Source organism: Triticum dicoccoides, chromosome 6B (assembly GCF_002162155.2).
Source record: "Triticum dicoccoides isolate Atlit2015 ecotype Zavitan chromosome 6B, WEW_v2.0, whole genome shotgun sequence".
In the NCBI taxonomy this organism is placed as follows: domain Eukaryota; kingdom Viridiplantae; phylum Streptophyta; class Magnoliopsida; order Poales; family Poaceae; genus Triticum; species Triticum dicoccoides.
The window spans coordinates 27,999,804-28,023,176 of NC_041391.1; the positions used below are offsets into that span (position 1 = coordinate 27,999,804).

Consider the following 23,373-nt stretch of genomic DNA (forward strand, 5'->3'; position numbering starts at 1 on the left):
TATTTCCCAAAAGAAGATAGAAAATGAAGAAAACTTTAAATAAGTAGTAATTAAAATTTAAAAAATTAAATAGACAAAAAACTAGAAAATTCATAATTTTTGAAGGAAGAATGAATTAAGGGCATTGATACAACCTTAAAGAAGAATGAAAAAATAAATTTGACAAAAACATTGCAGTCAATTTTTATAGAAATCGAACCGTCTCATAATATGCAAGAATAAGTATGCAGTAGTGCCATTTTCACACAAATAGTATGATTTACACATGGATTGCATAAAACTTGAGGACGTACATTTTCAGTTATACAGTATCCACGTTAAAAATTAACTATATCGCACCATTAGCAGCATCAATTGCTGATGAATGCAAAACCAAGCAACAATGAAAAAACAAGCAAGCAACAATAATAACAAAAACTAGAAGGAAAAAAATAAGTACAACTGAGGAAAAAATCGCATCGACCATTTTTAATATTAGTAAAAAAGATGTATATGAAAAAAAATAAGGTAGAATGAATGCCAGTAGGAATCACAACACAATGAAACGGATGGTCACCGATTCGACTGAAACAAAATAAATTTCAGTTTCTTTTTCTTTTTGCGATTGAAATTTCAGTTTCTTGTTGATTGGCAAAACCGAAAGAAAATAGTAAAATGCGAATGATGACATATATATGCATACATGTTTCATTGAACTTGCAGCATTCCATAATTTGCAAAAAATAACTATGTATGAGTGTGGCTTTTTCTTGCTGCGTCGTTGCATTACATAAACAAAATAAAAACATACAGGCATAAAAAATAGAAGATATTATTATTCCAAGAAAGAATGAATTAAGGCATTGCTATTACCCTATAACAAGAAAGAAATGGAAAAAGGAATGCTAGAATATAATAACAAAATATCCACACACGATTTATAAAATTTGCTCTAATCCACAATATGCAAGAACGTTGATATAGTAGTATAATCTGCATATACATACTTCCATGTTATACACTGTGTTCACACAACAATAATAATAATGCCGACGATTAACCATCCCTTGATTATTCAGAAAAAAATCCCTCGGTACGCGAAACTAAATTATAGCACACACACACACCCGCTTCACGGACACGAGCACACACGTCACATTACGTGGACCGTGTGCTGCACCAGCCAACCAGTAGCCTTTACTAGTAGGGTGCACGTGCGTTGCCACGGGCTCTTGAAATAGTTTGCAAGAGTTACATGTTAAATTTCACATGTACAAACAATATAAAACAAACACACTCATTGAATAATTGAAGTCCATTTTTGCAACGTAAATTGATAACAAAAAGAAAGATTAACAACATATCCATGTAACAAATTGAGCGATGTTCGACTTTCACATCTATTACAAAACTATCAATATCTAGATGGTGCGCTTAAAAAATTCTTTCACAATATCAGGAAAATTGCATTTAGCTTTATTCGCACAATGTTTTAGCAAGTATAATAAAAAATTGCTTTCTCAACTCATACACATCCTGCACAAACAATATATGTAGTTAGTATGAAAATTTTACACTGAAGGTCTTAAAACATATAACGGACAATACTCACCGCGCAAACCGGCTTGACCAATTATTTACCGTTCCACCAGAGCATAAAATGAAAAACAAAATAGCCAGACACATTCATGCAATTTTTTAAATTAATAATATAAAGAATATAATGATAACAAAAATAAATGCATTTATTATGAATTAATTACCCATCTATACTCGTTGGAATACCAAACAGAAATAAACATTGCCATTTAGATATATTGGAATTCCAACCAGGCAGCTTTATTTTGAGTGCTTCTTTGAAATCCCTTGCAAAACTTTTTAATTTTAATGTGTGACTCAACTTTTTATCCTCTGACGATTGTGATGTTTGAATAGGGTCCATAATATAGACAACGTGCCTCTTTGTCGATGACGTACAAGATGTATCGGCCCATAGATGCATAGAGAAGATAAATCTACAAATGGAGCTATTAGAAATAACAATAAACTATGATAACAATAGACAAAATACTTTACTTACCATGTTGCACAATGAGATGTCTTTGTCTATCCCAGGCCAGCTATCAAATAATGTTGCCAATGTCTGGATAGTTTCCTTCTCGCAAAACTTCTGACCTCGTGTTGACTTTAGTATCATGGACTAAGTAAAAAAAGAAATATTATTTCAACATGTTTATACTAATGCCACATAGAATGAAGAGTTACGATAACTTACATAAAATCTTAGATCCATGTAGTGTATAGGAGGGTCTATGAACAATACTTCCTTGTCACATGCCAGTATACGCACAGCGGTGTTGAAGCAATCATTGTCCATAGGTTGCTCCATGTTAAGTATGCCTTGAAGTTTCTTAAGACTTGAGTTCATTGGATGGGGTGTCGAGCTCCGGACCCATTCCTTCCTAAAAATTGGATGGTATTTCAGAATAATAATGTACATGTGCACATTAATTATTGATACATGATACTTACCCCAAACACCCGGCATCATCGATCGACATGATGTAGTTCCATAGGTCAGCAAGTAATTCACGTTGGTCCATGGGCATGATAGTGATTGGGGCAGGACGTTTGTCTTCGACTATGTTAGGTGGATTCTCTAGGATCTCGAGATCAGAATTAGCTAAAGTTTCTTCATCGTCAGGTTGATGATATATGGGACCTCCTTTTAGCTTATTCAGCTCTCAATCGAGCAAAATGACGGCTAATTTTCGTCGAAAGTGTTTCATATCCTCCTACAAAATATTTTCCACCTCCATGAACACACAATTTGAATTTCAAACACGTAACGGTGCACTTGTGCTATATTTCACACTAAAGCTCTCTCTATGTCTCCTCCCTCTCATTGTAACATGTCAGTGCCACTCTATCCTTACATACTCTTTTTCACACCCTATATATCTGTCTCTCGCTCCCACACTTTGTCTACGGCGACTAATAGTCACCTGTGCGCCGGCCTAACTTTCGGCCGGTCAGCCCCTGAGCGTCCGATCTGGATGTCTACATCCGTTGATTTCTTCTTCCTCCCAAAAATAATTCTGATTCGCTCACACACAACACGCCCACTCGCATAGCGTGGTTGCCCCACCCGACGTCCTCCATGGCCGCCGTCGTCGCCATCAAATGCAGCTCGCTGCCCCTCGCCGTCCTCGTCGTCGCACGGCCTCCCAATTTTGCAAACGTTTCCAGCGACACCCACTGCCAGATGCAACTCCACTAAAGCCTAACGCAGCTTGCCGCCAAGCCGGTTCCAGCAACCAATCGAAGCACGGCGGCGCCCGCCGCCTGGCTCGCCGTCGCCATCGAGTTTACAACACTGTTTTCCAGCAAAAAAACAAAAATCCGAGCAACCAGAGAAACCAAAAAAGCCAGTTGAAGCAAAAAATTAGCTGGTTCCAGCAAACAAAACTGCCGGTTCCAGCAAATACCATAGATTGTCGTCGTCGAGTCGTAGCAAAATTTCTCGCCGGTCGTAGCAAAAACAAAAGCCGGTTCCACCTTCCGACAATTATGGTTGCAACACCTGCCGTGGATCGGTACTGCTGGTTGTAGCATCTCCTTCTACTGGTTCCAGCACCGTTGCATCCGCTTCGTCATCGTTGTAGCTCGCGAGCGCCGCGATTGCAGCTTTTTTGCTTGCTGGTTGTGGCTCTACCAGTGGGCAGTGCCGGCTTTTTCTCTGGCTGGTCGCAGCTATGGCGCCCGATTGCAGCTTTCTGGTGGCTGATTCCAGCATTGCTGGCGGCGGGTTGCAACACCTCGTTGTGCCGGTTCCAGCTCCGGGCCAGGCGTTAGGCAGCGCACCGCCGGCGGCCGGAATAGAGTGGAGCTCGTTGTGCTAGGAAGAAGACTGAGAGAGGGTAGGATGCGGGTTGTGGAGGTCGTCGGGCTAGAGGAGGTCGCCGGCGTCGTCGGAATTCACGGTAGCGGTGCGCTCCAGCGATTGGAAGAAGGGGGCCAGGAAGAGTGAGTGGATAAGATCCCCCGATTGGGAAGAGATAAGGAAAGGAGGGGAGGCGCGGCGCGGTGCGTGTGTCCCCCGATTGGGAAGAGATAAGGAGAGGAGAGAAGGAGAGAAGTACAATTTGCTGTGATCGAATGCACGCGGCGCAACCGGCCCAACGCTCGGTCGGCGCGCAGCACAAAAACGTTTCCCTTTGTCTACCACCCTCCATCTCTCTCTCTCCGCCCACTTCTCTCTCCCACCCTCGCACTTTCTCTCTTTCTCACCCTCTCTCTCACACCCCCTCCCCTCCCCCTCAACTGTGGACCAACTTAATTTGCTCAGTGTTACTATACGATAGTATCCAGGAAGCCTAAACATTAAAGAGAAAATTTAACCTTTACAGGGGCTAAGACAACTTTTTGAACTTCATCGTGGCTCATTTATTCATCATGGCAATACAGTCAAAGCAAGAAGCCCTAGTTGATTGGTTCGTGCCTAACACCTCCCCTGTTTGACCAACACAAAACAATTGCAGGTTGGTACCGCCGCCCATCGTCCAAGCTCGCTTTCTTCCGCTTTACTTTGTTCATGCCACCTCCCAATCATATCAACAGAAGAGTCGATTACCCCTACAATTCAAAATTTTAGTCCGAAAATACACCGCATGTTGAAAGACTGCTTTCAAAATAAAAATTCTAAAATTCATCCATAAAAAGGAATGATCAACCGGTTTTAGTATTGCACCAGCCTGCGATGCGCAACCATGTATGCATATGTCTAAAAAACATGGGAGGAAATATCGCTTTGGACTAAAAACAAAAACTTATTTATAACATTCCATGGTAGATGATTGGTAAAAAGGAACAAGCAAACCATTTAATGAGAAGGAATAAACTAACAACCATTTCTAAATTGTAAAAGAAACTAAGACTCCCCTTCTACTTGGCTAGTCAAATATAAATTCCAGCGACCCGTACTCCACCCTCTTATAGACCAACCGACACCCTTTAGCACCACAGTAAGTTTCTCTCTCTACCTCAACCCCTCTCTCTCTCTCATAATCAACATGGGGTGTCTCTCCCTCCATCTCCAAATTCAGTTCACTGTTATTTTCAATAGTTAGTTTGATGAATTATGAAACAAAATCCTTACTTTCTAGACATGCATACACCATGGGATGTGTAGGAGCAAATTAATTGAATAGGGGAAATATCATGATTTTATTGCAACTTGGTCAAGTTGACCACTCCGCCGCCACCAGATTGGGGCCACACCGTCCAAGTTAACCACTCCGCCACCACCGCAACACTTCGCCACCGTAACCGAGATGTCATGGTCCACCCAAGACGCGCACAGGCAAAAGCACATAACCCATCTACCAGCATCCCCACGGCTAAGAGCATACCGAGCTCACTCCATGCCTGACCAAGGGGCGTCACAACCGCACACCGCAGCCGTCAGGCCACACCCAACAGATGCATGTGCCATGGCCATGCGACCCAGATCGGGACCATCCATCCCACGCCTCCGCCTCCATCAACCACGACCACAAGACCTAGAGGGTGCACCACGATGGAGGCGCCAGGAACCCTGGTGTGCTCGGTCGCCACAAGCGCAACAACTCCTGGCCGAGCTCCACCACGCCGCCATGGCCTAGCCGCGATGTTGCCACCTTGTCCCGCGCAGTCGCCTCCAGGAGGAGCCACCGCGCCAAGACGTTCTCCTTCCGCGAGCCCCAGCCACGCACCTCTCCACCGCGAATCCCCGTTGTGCGCCGTTACACCAACTCCAAATTCCGTCAAGAGCAGCTCCACGACCCACACCACCGTGAGGGTCACTCCCAACCAACGCGAGCGTGTGCGAACCAGATCCCGCCGCCATCAGCCGCCAATGGGCTCTGCCCATCAATGGCGGCGATGGGGGAGGAGGGAGAGGGGGGCGGCGTGTGATGGCGGTTAGTGTTTCCGCCCAAGCCACCCTAGAGAGCGACGCATCGGAGAGAAAGAGCTTGCGGCAACATCATAAAACCCCCAACCTTATTTTTTATGCTATTTGGGGAAGGTAGATACCGCAATTTTGGAGCGTATACACCACTGATATAAGCTCCTTGTTGTTTAATTGTATTTCAATGTACAGAGAAATATATATGACTCAAGGATGGTTGAATAGCTAGATTCACAAATCTTAAGATTTTTCAAGCATGCACGCATACCTTTTTGGTACCATGTTAACAACAGGAATCTAAAAGCTAATGCACCATTGCAACATTTATGTAATTAATTTATCCACACTTATAGTAATGCACCTCTCTTGTTATGGCGCTGATTTTCACCCCAAGTGTAACCCACAACATTGGGATGCGGCTTTCTGAAGGTATCAATGGAGCCTCTCATATCAATGATTTCTTGAATAATTTTCTCTCTTATCAATGGTGAACTTGTATCATCAGATTTGGACGGAAAATCAGTGTTGAATAAGGAACTTCACATGCTAAATAAAAAAGGAAACATGTGCATTGATAAGAGAATTTCGGAACAACCTAAACTGTGAATATGCAGAAAGCTAATTGAATGCACTTCTACAAAGTCGTTGAAACATGGATCCAATTAATAACCCTGTAAACCCCAACCTTATTTTTTATGTTATTTGCAGAAGGTAGATACCGCAATTTTGGAGCGTATACACCACTGATATAAGCTCCTTGTTGTTCAATTGTATTTCAATGTACAAAGAAATATATATCACTCAAGGATGGTTGAATAGCTAGATTCACAAATGTTAAGATTTTTTCAAGCATGCACGCATACCTTTTTGGTACCATGTTAACAACAGGAATCTAAAAACAAATGCACCATTGCAGCATTTATGTAATTAATTTATCCACACTTATATTGATGCACCTCTCTTGTTATGCCGCTGATTTTCACCCCAAGTGTAACCCACAACATTGGGATGCGGCTTTCTGAAGGTATCAATGGAGCCTCTCATATCAACGATTTCTTGAATAATTTTCTCTCTTATCAATGGTGAACCTGTATCATCAGATTTGGCCAAAAAATCAGTGTTAAATAAGGAACTTCACATGCTAAATAAAAAAGGAAACATGTGCATTGATAAGAGAATTTCAGAACAACCTAAACTGTGAATATGCAGAAAGCTAATCGAATGCACTTCTACATGGTCGCTGAAACATGGATCCAATTAATAACCTTGTAAACCTGAAGATCAAGTGAAAGAAAAAATAAAATAGAAACTTCAGCAAGTAAAAGTTTGGGAAGTCGCTGGAAGATGGATGCCAATTATCAGCTGTAAACCCGAAGATCCAGTGAAGAACAACGGCAGTAAAACATAAAGCAACAATAATAACGGAAGGGAAGATCAGCCATACCAGTCTATGTAAAGCAATCCAAAGTAATAACGCTACCCTCCTGATCACGCTCAGTTATGCCAACTCTGTATTGGACAGAGACTGATTTTACCTATGAAAAGGGCAACCTGGTGCATGTAGCTCCCGCTTGCGCAGGGTCCAGGGAAGGGTCCGACCACTTTGGGTCTATAGTACGCAGCCTTTCCCTACATTTCTGTAAGAGGCTGTTTCCAGGACTTGAACCCATGACCTCATGGTCACAAGGCAGCAGCTTTACCACTGCGCCAAGGCTCCCCTTCTGATTTTACCTATGAGTTCACAACAATATTACTAAATTCGCTGCTATGCCCCTACTAAATTCGCTGCCACTTGCAACATTATCCTGGGTAAAAATACATACAGAACATTATAGAAGTCAGAATATTTAAATGTATTTTTCAGTCAATGCAAGATGTTGTTCCTCACCTTAATTTTCTTATCAGAAGAGCCAAAAGTTAGGATTTAATATAGCTTTTCAATAGGATTACTGAGTAATATAATAAAAAATGGGCTAGATTATCATTGAGAAAGCATACTACAGAAGTAAGCTGAAGCTACCCGCTCTTAGGTTTATAGTGTATATTGTATACCATAGAAGCATAATTTTGGGATCAACGCCACAACTTTGTCATGCATCAGGGTATCTTTGTTTTGAAAAGAAAACAACCTATGTGGGCTGAAGAGGGTTTTAGTTCTGCTATTATTCCGACATGTTGTGCTTAGTTTAATTTCCCTGTCGTTCTTGGACCATGACTGACTCCAGTCCTTTGTATGATCTACTACTCCGTAATTGGGCTCTTGTTTCTCTATATTGTTTGCTGCAAAAGAATTATAACTTTCAGGTGCAGATTCCTAATAATGTTAGGACAATATTCAAAATATTTTCTCTTGAGCTTTGGTAATACGAAAAGTGATATTGTATATTGGATTGCTAGCTCAAGATGCTCCAAAGATCTAAAAACGAAAATGTCCAAGGATCTTTTACCCACGTGCACACACAAATGGGCACACAGTCAAAACTTATGACCTTTTCTAATCTATTGGATAATGAAGATGCTGAGATGCTGGAATTCTAACCTTCAAAAAACTCCCAATCGCCAATCTGTATGCACCAATACATGGGCATTCTAGCTACTTCTTCTTGGAGTAACCTGCGACCAAAACAGCCATTCGTGCACATCTTCTCTGAAGTTTGAGGCAGCAGGTGCTCTACTACAGGGACTGTGACATTAGAAGGATTAAGATTCTCTATTGTTCTTGTCTAAAACCAGAGAGGAATAAGAATAATAATATTTGACCAAGGTTGTTACAAACTCATGGCAGGATAAAATTTATGTCTCGGGGTTCGACCTGGATGCGGCTCGGGCGCTTGGACCTGGATGCTCTGGGTAGTCCCAACGCTAGGGCCCTCTGACTGCTGCATTTTATCATCGTGACTTAGTATTTTACCCTGCATTAATCAGAAAACCACTGGTTACAGTCAGCAGAAAGATTTGAGTTATGAAAATAACTTTGCCATCAAGGGCATGGCCAGAAAGGGGTGTGGCATTCACCATCAGCTGTTTATTTTATGTTTCCATGGTTTTGCAGTCCTTCTTAAGCTGGTCAAGTTCTGATCTAAGCGTGCCGTTCACTGCAGTCAGCTTACTTACCTTCTGGCCTAGCTCTTCGCATTCTTGCTAGGTAGCATAAGAAGAAATCGAGATCAATTAGTATACTGTTTCAATGGTGAAATTTAATTTATACCAACAAATAATCTTAAGTTAATTCATTTGCTGGCCTAGAAAATCGATACAGTGTTGTCTTACTTGCCTAAACTGGATATGTTTCGCTGTTCAACTGAGTTCAGAATGTCAGATATATTATCCCCAGAAGATAATTTTAGCAACATGCAGGTAATAGCTCATAGGGACACTTGAGTAAACATCCCTACTGTAATCAAGTCCAGTTAAAACAAATCAAGTATATTAGGCAGCATTGCTCAAGAAGCAGTAGAAAGTATATTCTAATTAAAATTCTGGAAGCCTGAGATGATCCCAGTTGGCCAAAACTTTTAGTGATTTAATAACCAATGGTATTCGCAGGAATAAAATTTCTGACTTAGGTGCTGCTTCGGTAATATATACTGTTAGATTGATTGCTCATCACGGCCTCAAGGGTATGGTTGTTATAATCATATAAGATGCAATCTGAAAAACATTTACATGCTATTTGTCACCACATTTTTATAAAAGAGGGCTAAAGTAAAAGCGAGTTGCAAGTAAATGCACTATTTGTATTTTCCAAAATGAGAGGAAAACTACTATTCATTCATGACAATTACCAATTTTACCACGCTCTCAAAAATCATGACAGTGCAGAGGCTGGAGGTCTGGAAGAAACAGAGATCTTCCTTTGAAGAAAAGAATTCATATAGGAAAACTATACCATCTTAGACAGTGAAGCGTTACTCTGGGAAGAAGCTACGGCATTCACCTCCCCCTGTACTAAGGAGGATGGAGAAGCGCTCAAGGGATCCATCCCAATATTCAAGTGCCAAAACCAACAGTTTGGATGCAGACCTCCCCTTGTCTTCCAATGGCGGGTCGGTTACAGCATTCTGCACTGTGGCAACCTGAGATGGCTCACCTGAAAATGCCAACTGTCATTCTCACATACTACCAACATAGACAAACTACTCCCTTACAGCACTCTCTTAGGGTGCAATTGTGCCCGCACAAGGATGCGAACCGACACAAGGACACAAATCCAAGCCCACTTCTTCCTTTTTACCAAGTGTAACTGGTCCTGTCATTGTCTCTCCAAACTAACCCATCATACCTTGTATCCAGGATTTGGTTTGTTATAACTGATAACCCACCTTCTGTATTTGCAGCGCAGGACTTCCTCCTCTTCGCGGATGATGATGAGCCCTGGACAGATTACATAAGCATACGTGAAATTGTGGATCAACCAAAACTAACAATCAAAGATTGCTAGAAAAAGCATAATTCAGACAATGCCAAACGAGGCACCTTCTAATTGACGCCCGTATCTCCCTTCTCTGATGACCCCTGGCTCCCGGCATCGCTGCTATGCAAGCCATATCAGTTGAATTCAGTTCAGCCCACCCGGCCAACAGACAAACAAGAGCACGCCGCACACATGCAAGCACAGAAACCACGCCGTACCTCCCGGAGCTGGAATTGATCTCGCCGGAAGGGACACACCATGTCTTCCCCACCCTCTTCCCTTTCCCTGCCGCCGAGGCAGACTCACCGGCCATGTAAGGCACCCCCTGCGCAGAGCAGAACGCAGCAGACAATTTCACAACACGGCCGCACAGCGTACGGTCAGGTCCAATTTCGCTAGAATATAAACGAGGGAGGGGATCTCGGCATTTACCGCGGCCACGGAGGCATGCGCGTGCGCGTAGTATGCCGCCGCGGGGTGGTGGTACATGGGGAACGGCGCCGGCGCGCCATACGCGGCCCCTGGCCCGGCTGCTACCAGGCCGTGCTACTGCATCCCGCCGCGAAAGAGGAAAGAAAACTGATCAGAACTCAAAGCCCCACCATCAACAAGGCGACGCCACCACCAGCGCCGCGCCGCCGGTCTGCGGCTCCAGAGCGGCTCTAGGAGAGGAGGATCGCGCCGCGTACCTGGGCTTGCGGCAGCGGACACGCGGCGTAGGGGTGCCCGGCGGCGGAGGCGGCGGCCGCGTAGTAGGCGTGCATCGAGGCGGCCCACTCCGTGTCGGATGGGGGTGACTGGCGGCGGGACTCGCCGAGCCTGGAGATGAAGGGCGCACGCGGCAGCGGCCATAGCCAAGCCCATCGCGGCTCGGGCCCGAGCTGTGCGTGGCAGTGGATCCGCGGCGGCGTCGGCGTCCTGGGGATCCTGAGACGCTGATGGTGGCGGTGTCCTCGTGATCCACGACGGCCGCGTCTGCCCGGATCGGCATCGGTGGATGCGGCTGCGTATCCTCGAGAAACGAGGAGGAGCGGATCGGAGGGCGGCGGCAGCGAGATCGCAGGAGAGGAGGGCGGCTCTGTGTCCTCGGCGGATGATAGGAGCGGTTTTTTGCGGGGTGTTTTTTGGGTGCGTGCGTGGGGTGGGGTGGGGGTGGGGGAGTGGACGAAAAAAACCAGACGAAGGTGGGAGGAGAGATGAAATAAAACCAACGAAAAATAGCAGGCGGATTATTCACCAACTGCTACATTAGAAGTAGAGATACATGAGCTTCTCTGGGCTAGAAAGAAACAATTGAAACAAAACTAACACTTTTTACACGGGCTGCTGCAGGCAAGAGGAAAAACAAATCAACTAACACAAAACATTTTTTCAGGTACCTGAAGGCTAGCAAAACTGCTTAGATTTAATTATTTTTAAACTATTTTCAAATATTTATTTCACTTTTTACATCACTGTTTCAGTTTCACAAATGCTTCAATAGACATTTCAAGCTTGTCTTCATCTGATGATTAAAGTATTGTTTCGCCGATGTTCAATTGTATTTCAACGGAAACATCACACAATTTCAAATGCACTTAGATTGTTGCGACGAATTGAATTTTAGATACATTTCTGAAAAATGGAATATCACAATTTTCACTAATTTACAAATCCATTTCACGGCAAGTTAATATATAATTCTGATAAATTCTACATAGATTTAACAAATATCAGAAATTTCACATATATTCACAAAAGTGCCACAAGTAGAAATTCAGGAATTTAAATTACATTTCATAAGAATTCGACAAAACAAAATTTGGATGTATTCTCGGAAAGTGCCACCAACTGAAATTTTCAGTTTTGTGACTTAAATTGCAATGTGGTTCAAATCAAGTTAGGATAGATTTTAGATCCATTCCGCAACAATTTTACAATATTTCAGAAGTTGCACATTTTTTTAGGAAAAGGCAACAAACTTCATTTCAATGATAGAAAAAACTATATGCTTTCATAATTCACAAGTAGAGGCGCACAACACACCCACTTCACAAAATTTCAATCAACTTCTACATATGAAACTGGAATTCTAATGCAATTTAGTCTGATTTTTAAATCTATTACATGTTTTCCTTTTCATTTCACATGGTTTGAGTGGGGACACCGTCCAAGCTGACCCAGGCCACCGTGTGCATCCGACAACAATCCTATGATCAGTGTGTTATTGGACACAATCGAAATGATATCGCAAGAACACATGTACTTAGCAATACCACATGGTCGGGGATGATGAATCGCTACTTCAAACACTGCAATGGAAACATCAAACACATCAAGTAACCCATCGATAATCCACGGGAAATTGTAAGGGATCACACCCTCGTTCCGCACATGTCATCATAATCTTGTTATACCTGGCAATTACGACATCTTTCTGTGTTGTTACCTTATTGAAGACATTGAGATATTGGTTCCCAATTATTCATAATCTCCTGTTTGTAAGAAAATAAAGATTGCATCAAAACTTGTCTCAAATTTGACAAAAAAAATACAATACCACAGTCTATTGGTGTCCATATGACAACACGATAAGTTTCATGAATTTCAACAAAGTTTTGGATTTACTAGATTTTAAAAATCAGGATTTGAAATGTTTGAAATTTCTTGCATGGGGACTAAACATGCATGCAGTGACACATATGTTTTTCCAATCCATTTTGGTGCAATGCCACGTGTGCATGTAGCTCAAATTTGATTTTTGCACATTATACCCCTAGAAAATCAATCAATATACTAAAACGCCTAAATGATCTCTTTTTTTTCAAATTTTAACATGACCCTCCTTTGGTCACATATGTTCACCGCGGAAAATTTTAACATGCCTCATAGTTGCGGTGGATGTTACTAGTAGAAAAACGGGCTATAGCCCCGCCTTATATGGCCCTTTTAGTGATGGTTCTGGAAACCGACACTAAAGGGTGGGGACTAAAGCCCCCCCCTTTAGTACCGGTTCAACACGAACCGGCATTAATGGCCCACGACGTGGCACGAGCCCGCGGTCTGGGGCTGGGAGACTTTTAGTCCCGGTTGGTAATACCAACCGGGACTAAAAGGTTAAGGGGCTTTTAGTTTTATGATTTATTTTTCCTTTTAATTTTGTGTTTTCCATTTAATTCTTTTTCATTTGAAACATATTTTATGCTAATACATATTTTACACGTTATGCATATATATAAATAGAATTTCTCGTAGAACCGATCATCGACTTTCTCGCACGACCATTCACGCATACACACACACACACACTATAAATTAGTATATACAATTTCTACTACAATTTGCGGATCATTACATGGAGGCATTACTTCGGTAGCGGGTAAAGGAATTCTCCTTTGGGATCTATGACCTGGTCGAGTAAAAATCCCGCTATTTCCTCTTGAATTGCGCATACGCGATTCTCGGGTGGAGCTGATCCCGCATGTCCCTTTTCTTTAAAGAAGGAGATCAATATGCATGTATTAGTTGTGCGTGTGTATATATTAGATAACGATGTAAAAAATATCAAGTGTTTCAAATAGTAACAATATGACTGTGTATATGTTGTGCAGTTACTCAGAAAGTTGATGAGAAGGAGGCGTTGGAACAAGGCGCAAAAATGCTACAAACTCAAGAGCTCCCAGATAGCCATCATGACGAGAGCATTGTTGATGGTGTTGATGCTGAGGTCAGGCCGGTGCGCCAAGCATCGGAGATGGAGCCGATTGAGGTTGTGTGGCAACTCGATTGGCCACATGTTGGTCCATAATAGGAGGCTTTGTTTGGTCTATGAGAATATCTTCTAGAATTAACCTGGAGTTTACCGTGTGTGTGCCTTTGATATGAGGATGATTGGTGTGTTTGACGCATAAATAATGTTATGTGAGATATCCAAGCGATCTTGGTCTTCATGTATACTTCCTCACCGTTGTAGCTTATCATTGAAGCATGTGGAAGAATTGAACTTGTCTCGTATTTGGGAATAAGGTGGAGTGATATAATCCATGAGCAAACAACAGAGTGAAGTGAACCTCCTTGTGATGCCTGTTAATGTTGTGATCTCTTCGTGCCTATTTTCTTACACAGTGGTAGTTACTTGTAGTTTGCTTGCGCTTTGTAAATTTGTTTTACGAATTATTTATTTATTTTGAACTAGGCTTGATGAGAGTACACTGATTTGAAAGAAAGAAAAATTACACACCAGAAGCCATTTTATTAGTAAACATATAAACATATATTCAGGTTATACGAAGCTGAACTGAGAATGTCAAGGAGTTATTTATTTACCATAGTAGAAAACCAAGCATCCAACTAGCTAGAAATACCATAGAAGGAAGCCAACACATGATATAGCACCTAATGCAAAAAAAAAAAAAAAAATAATCAAAACTATGACCCCGTTGGCCTCGTGTGGGCGGAAGAGGGTGTTTTCGGTCGGCGGTTGGCCGAAAAGGACTCTTCGGCCACACATTGGCCGAAGAGATACGTAGCTGGGCTGAAAAGGCCTTTTTGGTCAGCAATAGGCCTAAAAGTACTCTTTGGTCAACAGTAGGCCGAAAAGTCCTTGGGGCCCACTTTTTCGCGTGAACGGGAGGCCAAAGCTGCATGGCTGCGCTCTTCGGCTTACGTTAGGCTGAAAGTATTTTTTTTCAGCATTTGGGGGGATATTGCACTTATTTTCTCGACATGTTTTTTTACAAGTTTTTTTTAGGCAAATGTTTTTTTACAAGTGCACGTTTCTTTTCTTCACGCAAGCGCCTGATCGGGCTTGTGTCGAAGCGAGATGGACCAAAAGCAGCGTCCTCATTCTCACGGCCCAACAATCCAACAGACAAACAAAGCCCACCGCGGCACCCGGCGGCTCCGCCCCCTTATAAAGCGCGGTAGGGTTTGCGCCACTCCGCCTCAACCGCCGCCACTCCCATTCGCTCGCCTCCTCCAACCCTAAGCGATGGTACGTCTCCGCCTCCGATCCCTAGCCCCCCTCCCCGCCGGCGCCGCTGCTCCGCCGTTGCCTGTCGCTGAGACGCTGACCCTTTCCTGTCGCCGTGGTTTTGTTTTTGCAGACGAAGGGTACCGGCAGTTTCGGCAAGCGCCGGAACAAGACCCACACGCTCTGCATCCGCTGCGGCCGCCGCAGCTTCCACCTCCAGAAGAGCACCTGCTCCTCCTGCGGCTACCCCGCCGCCCGCATCCGCAAGTGTAAGCTCCGCCCTCCTCCTCCCTCCGTTCTAGATCTCCAGGTCTGTTGGGCGCTGCTCCTGCGTGTAGATTTGATTCGCCACATTAGGATGCGGTTGTCATCTCGCCGTGGCTGTTCGAATTGAGATGCAACCAGCCGATTCGTTATCTCGGGCCATAATTTTTCGGCGTGTCCTGTTCATGTAGCTTGTTGGATGCATAGTTTGATCTCCCAATGGGAATTGTTAGTGAATGATGATGTCTGTGTTCGCGAGATTCTCGGCTGTATTTGGTTGCTCGGTGCTGTTTCCGTGGTTTGCAAAATGCTGTGATGAATCATGAAATCTACAACGCATGTCAGACTTCGGAGATGCCATTTGGCATTGATGAGAAGATATTTCATGTTCTGAGCAATAATGTCTGCATTTCTTATCGGTAGTTTTCAAACTATAAATTGTTATAGCCTGTTTTCTTGGTGTCCATGCATGCTTATATGTTTGAGGGTGAGGGTCAAGTGATGAGGAATAAACTGCAACAATATGATGGAGCTATGCTCCTCTGATTCTTAGTATTTAAGTCTCTGATGATACACCCTGATATGTTTGAGCCTTTCTATGCTATCCACATACTGAAGGAAGCCCTGCTATCTTCACAACAAATATAATTTTACTCCAATGAGTTTGTAAATTGAACAATGTGGATAAGTTTAACTCCAATGATTTATAGCTGTTACAATTTGTAGTTCCATTTTTCTGCCTTGCCTGGTATCTTTTGTGGTTCAAGTGATGATGAGAAACTGCAACAATATGACAGGAGTTTCACTCCCGTGATTTGTAGTTTTAAGTCTGATGATTTCTCCATGCTTCATCTTCTATTTACCTTTGTCCTTTGAAATGCTATTCTGTTCATGATATTGTTTTCTTGAAGTTGCAGTAATATGACAGGACCATAATTTGTACTTCTGTCTGATGATTTCTCCTTCCTTTATTTTCCTTTTGTCTTCTAACATGCCATCTTATTTACTTGTTTTCTCTGACTTCTACCATGCTTAGCTGTAAATACTGACTACTACACCCTCTGTTTCTAAACGTAAGCCATTCTGTCTGTTCAATTTGAACTGTCACAATTTCTTACATTTAGAAACAGAGGGTGTACTTTTGAATGCATGGTCTTTACTACCAACGATCAGTCATTTGATCATGATCATCGCTGCTACCTGATCATGACTGTCATCTATTCTCATCAATGAAGATTGAGCAATTTAACAAACAGAAAGCTTACTGTATGGTGTTTGTTCTTCAGTATATTTAGTAAATTTTGTGTTCTTTGTTCTTATTGGATAGCACTTCCTCTGCATAGTATAGTAATACTGGTCTTCTGTTGTCATATGATTTAGTAGGCTGGTCACAATGGGCAAGAACATAAGCTAGTAACTTGCACACTTCCCTAGACTATGTTACTACCTTCATAGTGGGTAGGAACATCTATGTAGTGTCATGCAACGATGTATTTATTAGGTTATAGACTCATTGTTTCTTGGAGTGTGTGATGTTCCGCTAACTTAGCTAGTTACCGCAAGCACCTCTCTCTTCATTAAATATGTGCCACATAAGCAAAGTTGTATTGGAGTGTGTGATGTTACTCCTAAGTTCCTCCCCATTGTGGCCAGCCTTAAATGTGCTTCTGCCACTTTTGGTGTTTTTGATTGACTCGGTGCTAACGTAGTGATTCATTCGTATCTTCAGACAACTGGAGTGTGAAGGCCATCAGGCGCAAGACCACCGGCACTGGAAGGATGAGGTACATGCGCCATGTGCCTCGCAGGTTCAAGAGCAACTTCAGAGAAGGTACATTGCGATCTCTATCAGAAGTTATTAATGCCGGGAACATCCTTCGATAACTGATCCAGTTCTGATGCATCTTCTTTCTGCTGCTTGTTAACTCAGGTACCGAGGCTGCGCCCAGGAACAGGGCCGCGGCCAACTAGTTCTGGATTTTGCCCCATCAGGAATACCCTGAAGCTAGAATTTAAAGACTTTTTGCTTGGGTTGTACCCTGCCTAAACTATTGTTGCTATAGAATTGAGTATGGATCTGATATGTTTTGTTGCATGGGTTTGGAAATTGACCTCTGAATCTAAGACCAAATTTGTCTGAATGTTACAATTGTTTGTGGGTTTAAAGGGCATCTGCTTTCCAATCTAGTGAATTTTGGAGGGCTACGTTGCTGTCTGACTGCTTGCATTTGATAAACCATACTTTAGTTGTATGCAGTTGCAGTGAAACACGGGACAGAATCCTGAGCACTTCATTTTGAAACAAATAAAGTACAGTAAAACATGGCTCAGTTCTGGACAATCTTCCTCTTCTTGAGCATCAAAATTTGTCCACTGAGAGTCTGTTCTTGAGCTTCTAAATAATAAATGAGTAGCCCGAGCAAGGACATTGGCATCCACTTCCATTGCCTTGACCTCAGGCCACTTCAAGTCCTTCTAATTTTGAACTTCCTCCAACTTAATTTTGCGTGCTATGATCTGTTCAGTCGAACAACAAGTCGAACCCAATGAACAATTCCATTCAAAGGAATGTAGTTTTTTCCACTATATTCGTGATATTTAACAAAATGAAAGAAATTCTTCACGATTTCTAGAGTTCTGAGATTATTTCACTGATATTGATTTTCGCCTAAGCACGGCCTCTAGGTTAGTTCAAAGTGTAATACAATGAACTACCGATACACCGAAGACGAGTCAAGAACGAGTCAAGATGGATACATATAATACGAAGATATCAACACGGCCGGAGTCACGAGGCTCAGTAATGACCAATGGGAATATTCGCTGTTCTGATTGGTGAGATACTGCAAATCCACTTATCCAACAATTTCAGTCCATTTTCCTACTTTTTCTGCAAGGGGTTCAAGGGGAAAGCATTATTATATCCTTAATATGATTGAACACAATTGCGTCTCCAACATCATCACCATCATTGGTATCGTCATTGTTGTGCATTTTGTGTAGCTGATGATGATTTAGCCTTCCTCTTCGGTTGGGTTGGATCATTTTTCCCGTCTGTCCACTTTCTCATTGTTGTGGAGCAAAGCCTAATAATGAAACATGAGAAAAGCCACCTCCAACATGTGCCTCTCTTCTGCCCCAGCGAACAGACACCTCCTCTAACACCACCATGGACTCCTGCTTCATATAGCTCTTGGTCTTGTGCCCGGATTGGATCTCGCATATCATCGCCAGTTTGCACGCATCACCTTGTGTGAACATCAGTAGCCACTCCTCCCTCACCGATCGTCGATGAGCTCATCGCTCGATTTAGGGAAAAGTGGATCTCGATGGCGAACGGGTGCGGTCTACGAAGAACTCGAGTGCGAATGAGGAAGGGCACACACACACACACACACACACCTAGCAGCAAGTGGGGATTAAGTGCAGTGTCGATCCCCCACCCCTCGCCATGCTTGTGGATCGAGGAGACCTTTGCACCGCACCCAATCTCCTCATCGAGTCGTGCGATATGGCAAAGGAAATGTAACACAACACATGGTACAAAAATTTCCTCAACACTACACGTTCGCGTGTCAACGCCGTGGCCCACCTCATCGAGGACCTGCCGGTAGACTAGCAAACTCAGCGCCTGGAGATCGGGAACGGACACACAGATCCCCCTGATAGTCACTTTTTGTAATAATTTATTTTGATATTACATGAACCATTACATATTGAGTAAATTTGTCTATGGCTTTGGTACCAGAGTGGTATATTTAACAAGACTGTCACAATTGACACAAGTTCCGTTCAAACTCTTGTTCCTCGATGGCTCCATGGGATGACCTTTTAGGACATTACAAGTAGGAGGGGAACTTTTGGTCTATGGGCGTATACATTCTATATGAATTTTATACTAATTAAATAAGAAGTCAACTAATTTTGAAAACATTTTTGAGATAAAATTGACCTTCCTACTTGTAAAAAAAATAATAAAAAAAGAAAAACCTCCGTTGACTTCTGTTAGAAAAAAGCCATGAAGTCAACACTCGACTTCTGTTCGTGAAAATTTATATACAAGTGCAAAAGAATGTCTAAGCTTGTTCTAGAAAAAACCTCTAAACTTTTTTGTCTTTTATTTTAGTTATTAAATTATTGTAAACAAGTTCATGGTGGGCCTTGTCTATCCCGTACCATTCCCTCAGTCACCGCTCACCGGCCACCACTCCGTGGAATCCCCAGCCCGAAAAGCCACTCCGCCGCCGCCGCCCATCCATCCCCCGTCGCAAGCTACCTACCTACTCCGGCCGCCGTACCTTCCAAGCCATGGAGAAGCCGGTGGAGGAGCCGTTCTCGAGGCTCACCGACGACCTAACCGCGGAGATCCTCTCCCGCGTGCCCTACAAATCACTCCGCATCTGCGAGCGCGTGTGCCCGGCCTGGCGCGCCGTCATCACCGACCCCGCGAGCCGGAGGAGGACCGCGCAGACCCTGGCAGGCTTCTTCCACATCGTCACCGGCGACCAGGCCCCCGGCTTCGCCGTCAGCTACGCCGACCTGTCCGCCTTCCACTGGGCGAGCGTCCCCAAGGCCTCCCCACGCCTGCCGGTGCCGCCCGACCGCACGGACTGCTTCTTATACCCCGAGGATTCCTCCGACGGATTGTTCCTCACCCGCGTCATTCCACCCCTCACCTGCGCTCGGCGTGATGAAAAGTTTCTCTACATGGTCTCCAATCCAGCCACCGGAGATTACTTTGTGCTGCCTCACTCCGGCTACACCGACGGCCACCGCCGTGCCTACCTGGGCTTCGACGGCGATGCGCCCACCCAAGAGTTTCATGTGTTCGAGTTCTCTTAGTGTTGGGATTTATCAGTGGGATGCGTCTGGCCCTGATGACATATTCGTGCCTTGGGAACCGTTGCGGAAGCTTTCAAATGTTGCTCCATTGAAGAGGTTTCAGGTCGACTACTTGGCCCTAAAATTCACTGGAGTACACCCACATGCAATGACACATCTGGATCATCATGAAAGCACGGTTGTATATCACATTCACCCCGACTATGAGAGGTCTAGGCCATTTCTCCCATATGTGTCATTGCTGTCCCGCCTACCACTGGATGGAGGAATGCAGTTGGCAACTCCAAATTGATGAATGATGTTCTGCTGATAAAAAAAAGGCAGCCATGGGTGAGATGCTCTGTTGCGTTTTCAACTGTAATCTTCAGAGAGATTCAAATGGAGATATTGTTGTACATGGATAATGCAAAAGTTAATTTTTGGTTTGATCTGTACTCCTTTTCATGTCTAGTGTTGTGCCTGGTTCCATGCTTCCCAACCCTTCTACAAAACATCTGTGCCAGTGCAAAAGGCCCAAGTGCCCTTGGGTATAGAATAGATCAGTACACAAATGTTTTTGTTGCTGGCTTCTTTTTCCATGCTTTGATTCGTCGCATATTTTTCAAATGAAATGTTATGTTACCGCTGAAAATATAAATAATCAGAGTTGTACTGTGTCACTTTTTTTTGATGGCCTCCTATTAATTACTCCACATCAGTCTATAGAAGCAGTTATATTATCTCTTGTTGCAACAGCAACCCTTCGAATTTTCTTAGAAATAAATACAGTGAATGAGAGTGAAATATCTACCGGAGTGTAGTAGGATACAATTGGCACTCGGTTATTCATATACTGTAGTCACACCTAACTAATTGAGTAATATAAATTAGCTTCATGGTAAATTGGCTTCTGCAACATTATTTGAGTTGTGAGATTATGTTACTTTGTGACTATATGTTCATGCATCAACAAGACTCGACTGTAATGACAACTGTTCTGTGCAGCTAGAAAGTTTGCACCCATCCATGTTGGTCCATTTACTTGATTGAAGCATCATCATCATCATGCTAAATTCATAGTCTTGAACTTCAATTGTTTTTTTAGAAATAACTTTAATTGGAAAGAATAGTGAAGTCGAACAACTAATTACTAGTTATTTATGTATCTGGAACTGAGCGTGCTCAGCAATTGTTAGGCATAATCAGTATCCATTGCAGATGCATGTTGTATGTGGATCGCAAGAGTCAAAGAGAAGCATGCTTTCATCACATTTTTTTCATCTCATCTAATGGCAGGCAATGCTTTGCATTTGCTGGGTACCTGTGTTTGCAGTGGTTGCTAGACCAGCCCTTTTACATCTGGAGGATGCTGACAGAATTCAGAGGCGCATGCCGAGGACCTCCCTTGTTCTTGAAAGTTCAAGTCGCATTGGCAGTTAAGTCCGTCCATGTGTCCATTAGTCTAGTTCTTTCGTATTCGTTTATCGTCTGATGTTATTGGGCATGACACTTAGATAGCGGACATGTCTGTATACTGCTGCAGTGCGCTGTTTACTTAGATTCTGCATTGTGTGAGTGGAGCAGTAACTCCCAAATTCAAGTTAATTACTCTCATAATATTCTGAGTTTGTTGTTTCTAGATTAGCGGTACCACTGAAAGTCGATTCTCAGGTTGCTGCACTGCAAATTACAGAGTCCGTCATCAGTGTCAAAGACCCAATTCCACGGCTCATATTTGCAAATGAGAGTACTATACATCATTGTTCTTTATTGTGAATTTTCGTAATTTCAAAGGTGTCGGTGGGCCAATATTTATCCTCCATTTGTTTATCCTTCATTTTTCTTCTTCATATTTTACTGTGGTATATACTGCCTGCGTGTTTTTTTATTGTAACATCACTCAAGCAACACATTCTTAATAACATCTGTAACCTCATTGAGAATTCTGTTTTCAGTAGTGTGGGATCAGTTTCGTATTTTTCCCAATAGAAAGGTGTTCTTTTGTTGCAAGAACTATTTTGGTTGCACATCTGAAATTCTCGTCATGCTTTGATTTAGGACAACGCTAACGCTCACACGTGTGGTGGGAGTTAAATCCGTCCACACGCTCTATAACATACAGACTACGCCATGTCATCGCATGCATGCATGTGGAAATCTTTTTGAATTTTCAGTTTTTAAAATGTTTATCTCTTAAATGAAAAATCTGATTGAAGATCCATTTTCACCATTAAATCCCTCGCGACGAGATCTTTGAAACTAGATCTCATATCAATATATTTTGATGAATTATTTTTTTGGTTAAAAGTTGCCATGTCTATTGCACATGAATTGCCATGATGTTTACACTAAAGTTGCCATCTTATGTTTCAGCTATTTTCTTCTATATTAAAAAGTAAATTTTGACATATTATAAAGCGGAGAATTAAGAAACTAGACTTGCCATGCACCATAAACTAAAATTGCCATGATACATGCATTTAAAATTGCCATGGTTCATGCAAAAAAATATTTTTATGGTCAAAATACTGGAATTGCCATCATCAAAAACTAAAATTGCCATGATCTACAAACTAAAACTGTCACATGGCAACTTTAGTTTAAGCACCATGACAACTACAGTGTAAACATCATGGCAACTTTTGAGCAAATTTTTTTTTGTCGAAACATATCAACATGGGGTCTTGTTTTGAAGATCTCGTCGAGACGGATTTAAAAGTGAAAACGGATTTTTAATTCGCTTTTTTAATTAGGAGATAAAATATTTTTAAGCCGAAAACCAAAAAGATTTCTGCTGATGTCATCTGTTTATACGTGGCAAAATGAGTGGTGATGGAGGCCTGTGGGCGATGTGCGAACACCCACACGTGTGGGCGTTAGTTTTTCCGTTGATTTAGCATGACTTAGAATTATTTCTTGATAGGAACTATAGAAAAATTTGGGTTGGTTGTTCAGCACAGACAACCTAATTCATTTGGCATGTGCAGGGGCGGA

General features: G+C 42.7%; 2 protein-coding genes, 3 non-coding genes and 1 pseudogene across 5 annotated transcripts; 4 read left to right on the forward strand and 2 right to left on the reverse strand.

Annotated features, from left to right (window-relative positions):
- Window positions 1-1,284: 1,284 nt before the first annotated feature.
- On the reverse strand, window positions 1,285-4,067 carry LOC119323920. The gene is made up of 4 exons (XM_037597632.1): window positions 2,512-4,067; window positions 2,255-2,441; window positions 2,060-2,179; window positions 1,285-1,994 (listed from the first exon to the last, which is right to left on the reverse strand). The coding sequence occupies exons 1-4, from the start codon at window positions 2,586-2,588 to the stop codon at window positions 1,884-1,886; spliced, it is 495 nt and encodes a 164-aa protein (XP_037453529.1). The 5' UTR covers window positions 2,589-4,067; the 3' UTR covers window positions 1,285-1,883.
- Window positions 4,068-4,343: 276 nt separating this feature from the next.
- On the reverse strand, window positions 4,344-11,461 carry LOC119323921 (annotated as a pseudogene).
- A 3,768-nt stretch (window positions 11,462-15,229) lies between these two features.
- LOC119323822 (60S ribosomal protein L37-2-like) lies at window positions 15,230-17,763 on the forward strand. Its single transcript, XM_037597530.1, has 4 exons — window positions 15,230-15,315; window positions 15,428-15,563; window positions 17,288-17,389; window positions 17,489-17,763. Exons 1-4 carry the CDS (start codon window positions 15,313-15,315, stop codon window positions 17,527-17,529), a joined length of 282 nt encoding a protein of 93 aa, XP_037453427.1. The 5' UTR covers window positions 15,230-15,312; the 3' UTR covers window positions 17,530-17,763.
- On the forward strand, window positions 15,863-15,959 carry LOC119327033. Its single transcript, XR_005158362.1, has one exon. It is a non-coding gene; the product is annotated as a small nucleolar RNA R64/Z200 family (small nucleolar RNA).
- Window positions 16,050-16,131, forward strand: LOC119327007. Its single transcript, XR_005158340.1, has one exon. It is a non-coding gene; the product is annotated as a small nucleolar RNA Z199 (small nucleolar RNA).
- LOC119327009 lies at window positions 16,318-16,396 on the forward strand. The gene has a single exon (XR_005158342.1). It is a non-coding gene; the product is annotated as a small nucleolar RNA Z199 (small nucleolar RNA).
- Window positions 17,764-23,373: the final 5,610 nt, after the last annotated feature.